General features: G+C 41.1%; 1 protein-coding gene across 1 annotated transcript; it reads right to left on the bottom strand.

Moving 5' to 3' along the window:
- Positions 1–339: 339 nt before the first annotated feature.
- BEX2 (brain expressed X-linked 2) lies at positions 340–1,935 on the bottom strand. Its single transcript, XM_045817607.1, is given in 4 exon segments — positions 340–879; positions 881–972; positions 1,320–1,397; positions 1,753–1,935. Coding segments are annotated over 2 exon segments (387 nt in total). The 5' UTR covers positions 968–972; positions 1,320–1,397; positions 1,753–1,935; the 3' UTR covers positions 340–579.
- Between the last annotated feature and the right edge of the window lie 4,428 nt (positions 1,936–6,363).

The following is a 6,363-nucleotide window of genomic DNA, read 5'->3' as shown; positions in this document are numbered from 1 at the left end:
CATTATTTAGCGAGATCTAGCCCTGGCTGGTGTGGCTCAGTGGATTGAGTGTTGGCCTTCGAACCAAAGGGTTGCTGGTTCAATTCCCAGTCAGGGCACAGGCCCAGGTTGCTGACCAGGTCCTCACTAGAGGACACTCAGGAGGCAAATACACACTGATGTTTCTCTCCACTTCATTCTCCTTCCCTTGCCCTCTCTCTAAAAACAAAATTTAAAAATCTTTTAAAAAATATTCACAATTCTACCATAAACAAATGAACATTTTAACTCTTTACTTCATGTATTCTTTGTGTATTCATATATAAAATATATAAGCTCTGAAGTAAAGAGAATAGAAAATGCTTTTTTGAACTGCTTTATTAACTTCACAATATGTAATGAGCATCTCCCCATGCAATAGGTAAAACTTCCCTGCTGACAGAAACTTACAAATGGGTGAAACACAACATTCAGTTAGAAGCTGGTAACAGAAGACCCAAAGGAAACAACACGAAAAGGTTTACAGCAAGGTACATCACAAACATGTAAGTCTAGGAAGCAGGTGTGTCTCCCTATTAACTTCAGGGAAAACATGAGGATTCAGGGCATAAGGCAAAATTCATCGTGATGGTCATGGTGAGGGGGGTCAGTGCTAACTGCTCGTAGACTATGACTTAACTGCTTTCCCCTCAGCTTCTCCATCAGCTGTCTCATATCATCCCCAACTCTTTCCCTATTCTCTTGTCTCATCCTTGCCTGTGGCTCTCCAAGCCTCTGACCCCCGTCCCATCTATACTGCAGGATGGGCTGCCTAACACGGAACCGCCTGCGATTTCCTCTAGGCCCACAATATTCACCAGCTTCCAAAGGGAGAGCCAAGGGCTCTCCTTTATTAGAAACCTTGCTCCTTTTCATCCTTTTTGTCATTTTCCCGGTTGGTATTTTCCACGTTGAGATTTTTTACTGCTTGCCCCTCTTTGGACGCCATTGCTCCTAGGAGACAAGAGACGAAAAGGGAGTATTTTATTGGTGGACTGATCAGCACCGAGGACAGAGGCCCTACTGTGCACCTTCCAGGACCCAAAGCTCTGGATTTCAAAGCCTTTTAAAATTGCATTTTCCCCACCTGAGAGGCTCCCTACGCCCTCTAGGGGGCCACCAGTCCCAGCTCTCCCCCCTCTAAATCCCCTCCCCTCCCTCCACCCAAACCCACCATTTTCCCTGAGATCCAAGCCCAGGTTTCTGCAGGCACCAAAATGGAGGACGGGGTGGGGGGTTGAGACAATACCTTGGGGTCTCGGGGCTTTCCACTCGTCCTCACCCCGACCCCCCGCACCCACCTGGGCCTATCCTTGCTGTCTGTTCCTCCTCCCGATTCTTGCCACCAGTGCGCCGCCGCGGCACTTGAACCCGCAGACCTGCAGAGGGCCGGGGTCGGGGAGGGTCGGGGAGCGGGGCCGCCGCAGCTGAGCTCTCGGCACCCACCCGCCCCCGTCCACCCCGGCTCCCCCCACGCCCCCGCCTCCGCGCTGACCACCATTTTCCACATCAAGAAATGTGGGGGAGGGGTGGGTGGCCCAGAGGCAAGTGTTTCTGAAGGGTCGTCGCCTTGGGCCATCCTGCCCTCCCCCGGGGAAAAGCTCTGCGTTTTCTGCGGTCACTCGCAGGGCCGCCTCGGGGCATGCATGGGGGCTGCTGCGCGAGCCTCAGGAGGGCTCCGCGCCCAGGTGTGCTCTCCAGACCAACCTCGGGGAGCCGCTCCTCATCCCTTACCTGCTCCACTTCCGCCGCCTAATCTTGGGGATTCCCCTGGTCCACGCGCCCGCACGTCCAGTGTCAGAAGGGGACGAGAAGGGTGGGAGCTACCGCGGGCTCTAACGCTCCAGCGAGGCGCGCGGTCGAGTCTCTGTAGGCCGGTCACGTGAGGCCTTCGTCACAGCCAGCGGCGACGCCTCCGTCCGCCTCCCTCCTCCTGCTCGGTCCGCCTCCTCCTGCTCCGCGGCTCGCGCAGAGCCCTTGGTCCACACAGCAGCTCTGGCCTGCGCCCTCTCGTCCCTTCTGACAGCGTCAGCATCGGCTCAGTGGCCCTCCCTTCTTTGTTCCTGGGCCTTCCTCTACTGTCAGGGAGGGGCAATAGGTTCTCAAGAAACTTGTCCAATGCCACTGCCTCTCTGAAGACTTGCTTTTTCCTACCCAAACTCCCAAGACACGCCTCCTTCCACTTGCTGTCCTCCCTGATACCAAGATTCTCCATTTTTCTTTCATTAAAATGTTAGAAGAAATATGTCGGGAAAAGGGGCCAAGAGAGTGGGTATTTAAAAATGTTTCATTAATTTTGGTTTATAGAGAGGGGAAGGGAGGGAGGGGAGGGAGAGAAACGCCAATGTGAGAGAGAAATATCAATTGGGTGCCTTCTGCAAGAGCCTGACCAGCCATGGAGCTCACAACCCCAGCATGTCCTCATGTAACTGGAAAAGACACCAGCGTTCGGGCTGCTTGTCACTACCAAATCCAATAAGCAATGACAGTGATTGAATCTTTTATAGGCGCTTTATTCAGATGGCGGGCGATCCTAGAAGATGGCGGGTTCTTACCCTAACAAACCATCTTACTCTTTCTTTCCCAGCCAGATCTTTTATAAGGGGGTTGGGGGAGGACAAACAAGGTCTCAGTGAAAGCCTTTGAAATTCAACAGTTGCCTCCAAGGGGGAAGGGTAGTCGCTTGCTTCTTCCTGGTACAGACGTCTCTAAGAGGTCATCTGTTTATTCTTAGGCGCCAAGATAGGCCTTATCTGTAGTTACTGAAACAAAAACTTAACATACACATGACTTGCTAGATTTATGACTATTTACCTTAAGCTAAATTTTCCAAGTTTTGAGTCCCCTATCACTCAGACCAGAATTGAATTGGTGGCCTTTCAGTTTGCCAGATGCCCAATCAACTGAGCCACTCCATAAAGGACAAGAGAGTGGATTTTAAAAAAAAATTAAATCTTTCTGTTCTATTCCTTTTATATTAAACAAAAATCAATAGTTTTATAAAAAGGAAGAAATAAAATTGTCTTATTTTAAAAACAGTATTAAAGTTAGAAAGAAACCCAACCACCTGTCTCTTCTGCTCAGTCGTTATATAAATATAGACTGTACAGGCAGCTACCAGTTTAGAACTTGGAAAAGGACGGAGCAACTGATGGCTCCTTTTGTGAGGAGCCCAGGGATACCTGTGGCCCTTCCATGAACTGAGCCAATGATTGTGTAGTACAGCAGAGCCTTGTTGGATTTTCAGAACTAAAACAAAAGTTTCTGTACAAATTCCTGGTTCAATAGGCAATGTCTTTATTTACAAATCTCATGATCATGTATTTAGAGACTCATTAACAGGTCTACTGTACACCTACTATAGAACTAAGAACTTAAATTTAACAGGGTTGTAGTTATAGATATACAAAAATTCAACTGTATTTCTTTATGCTAGTAATGAATAAATGGAAATTGAAATTGTGTGTATGTATACAATTTATAATAGCCTCCAAAAATGTGAAATACTCAGAGATAAATTTTTTAAAACATCTACATTAAAAAAACCTGCTGAAAGAAACTGAATATCAAAATAAATGTAGAAAACCATGGTCCTGGATCAGGAAATTCAGTACTATTAAGATATTGAGTCTCTACAAATTGATCAAAATCAAAATAGCAGCAAGCATCTTTGTATAACTTGACAATATTACCACAAATTCATATGAAATACAAAAGACCTAAAATAGATAAAATAGTTTTGAGAAAACCCCACAATCTGGTGAATTACATTATCTGACTTTCAGAGATAAGATATAGTAATAAAGGTAGTGTAGTAGGAGAGTACATAGACACTGGACTTAACAAAATTGAAAAGTTCTGCTCTTTGGAAGATATGGTTCAAAAATGAGGTGAGAAGCTGGGGAAAAATATTTACAATACTTGTAAATGACAAAAAGTTTGTATCCAGAAGATATATAAATAACTAAATTTCACGAGAAGGCAAATAATTCAATAAAAATGATCAAAAGACTTGAACACTTGTTTCACAAAAATGTGCAAAATGTCAATGAGCTCATGGAAATATGTTTAATCATACACTAAGCATTAGGGAAATGTGAAAAAATAGAATGAAATATCACCCATCACATTGCTAAAATTAAAAAGTCTGACAATCCCAAGCATATTTGAGGATATGGAACTACTGGAATTCTTATTTATTCATGGTGAGAAGTTCAATCATTTTGAGAACTTTTTGACAGTTTCTTGAAAAGTTAAGCTTATATTTACCATATGCCTCAGAAGGTTCACTCTTAGAAAATTTTCCAAACAATTCAAAATATCTTTTCTCAAAAAGATTTGTATGGGAATGTTCACAACAATTTCATTTGTGATATCCCCCAAATGTATACAATCTAAGTTTCCATTAACAAGTGAATGGATAAACACATTCTCATATAGTTATACATTATGCAATAAAAGGAAACAAACTGCTGGTACAAGCAATAATACAGATGAATCTCAAAAAATATTATACTTGGGGAAAGATATCAGAAACAAAAGTGTGCCTTTTGTATGATTCCATTTATATAAAATTCTAAAAGAAGCAAACTGATTCATCTTGATATAAATTTGATCAAATCAGTGTTCGCTGGACTTGAAGGTTGGGATTTTTCTGACCTTAAAAGGTGCATACAGAATGTTCTCAGCTGAAGGAAATATTCTGTATCTTGATGAGGTATTAAATCCACTGGTGAATACATATGTTGAATTCATTGAACTGCATGGTTAAAATGTATGTAAATTAGACCCCAAGAAAGTTGTGTGTAAATTAGACCTCAATAAAGTTGATTTAAAAATCAAATATCTAGGAATAAATCTAAATGCTTGAATACCTCTACAATGAAAATTTTGAGACTTTGAAGAAGACCTAAATAAGTGATATACCATGCTCATAGATTGAAAGAAGAGGATGGAGAAAGAAATGCCTGCTCTAATCATTCACATGTAAGGTCATAAAGGCCTAAACAAAGATGACAAACTCAGCTGTCACAGTGAAGAAAGATAAAGGCTTATTGACTATGGAAAGTGTGAGAGTCAGACAAGGCTCTGAAATTTCAAGACAAAGTGACAAGGTAAATGAATAAGACAGGTTGGGTTAATTAAAATTAAGAGCACAGGATCTCAAAGAAGATAAAATATCAACAGAAGACTTTAAAGTTGGCCCTCTTAACCTGTAGTCACCAAATGATATCATCTGGTTAAAGGCAAACTGTTGGAGGCAGTATTTTAATCACCTAGATATAATTGACAATGTGCAAGAATTAGAGGAAATAGGATCAGGTTGGACTATATGGAGGCAGTTAGGAAAATCCAGACTGTGGGAAAGTCTACAAATTAAACAGGCCAAATTCTTCCACAGATAATTTGTAGGAAGAAGATAGAAGTGGAGAAAACCCTGTACATTAATAGAGACAGTAAATAAATATAAAAAATTTAAAAGGCAAGACTAAACTATAGTGTCTTATTATACACACTTGAAGATAAAACCATAAAGAAAGGAAAGAAAATGATTACTACAAAAGTCAGGTTAGTGGTTATTTTCAGGGAGGAAATGGGAGACTTCAGTTAAGATGGGGCTCATAAAGGGGCTTCCAGGGTGGCTGAAAAAGTTTATTGACCTGAGTTATGATTTATAGGAGTATTCATTCATCTTATACTATTTCATTAATCTATATATTTTTAATGTTCTGGGTTATATTTTATATTAAAATGCTTTAAAACCTACAAGGTTTTTTTACATGAATGTGATCTAGACACCTTTTCAAAAATCACAACATGACAGCAAGGATAGTGATGGTAAGATCCCAGTGTCTCCTAATGACCTCATGATAAGATCAGTGTTAAAAAATCCTGTCATATGGATTAGCTCAGTGATTTATCAGTTTATATAACTAGTCCTGCATTTCTTTGCCCTGCCATTCCATGAAATTATTCAAGATTTAATGGTGGTTTTTGCTTCATCATCATTGAATACCCATCTAGGATAAAACTGATACAGAACTATGACAATTAACGGGGTCCTATATAGTCTTTAACAGTCTAAAGTGTTTTCCTCATTTTGCAGAAGCATTCAGCTCACTTTGTGATATTGTTTTTGTCTTGGTTGTTTTTTAAAAACAACTTTTAGAGATATAATTTACATACATTTTTAGGGATATAATTTACATACAATAAATTGTACACATATAAAGAGTACATTTTAAGTGACTGGTGAATATTGACAAGTGTATACTGCCATACAATGACTACTGCATTTAGTGTGAAACATTTCCATTACTCCAGAAAGTCATGCCCCTTTGCAGT

The sequence above is a fragment of the Phyllostomus hastatus genome, unplaced genomic scaffold (genome assembly GCF_019186645.2).
Source record: "Phyllostomus hastatus isolate PE091 unplaced genomic scaffold, TTU_PhHast_1.1 phas_scaffold_28, whole genome shotgun sequence".
Taxonomy (NCBI): Eukaryota; Metazoa; Chordata; class Mammalia; order Chiroptera; family Phyllostomidae; genus Phyllostomus; species Phyllostomus hastatus.
Note: the sequence above shows the minus strand (reverse complement) of the source record. Positions and strands in the feature narration are given on the sequence as shown.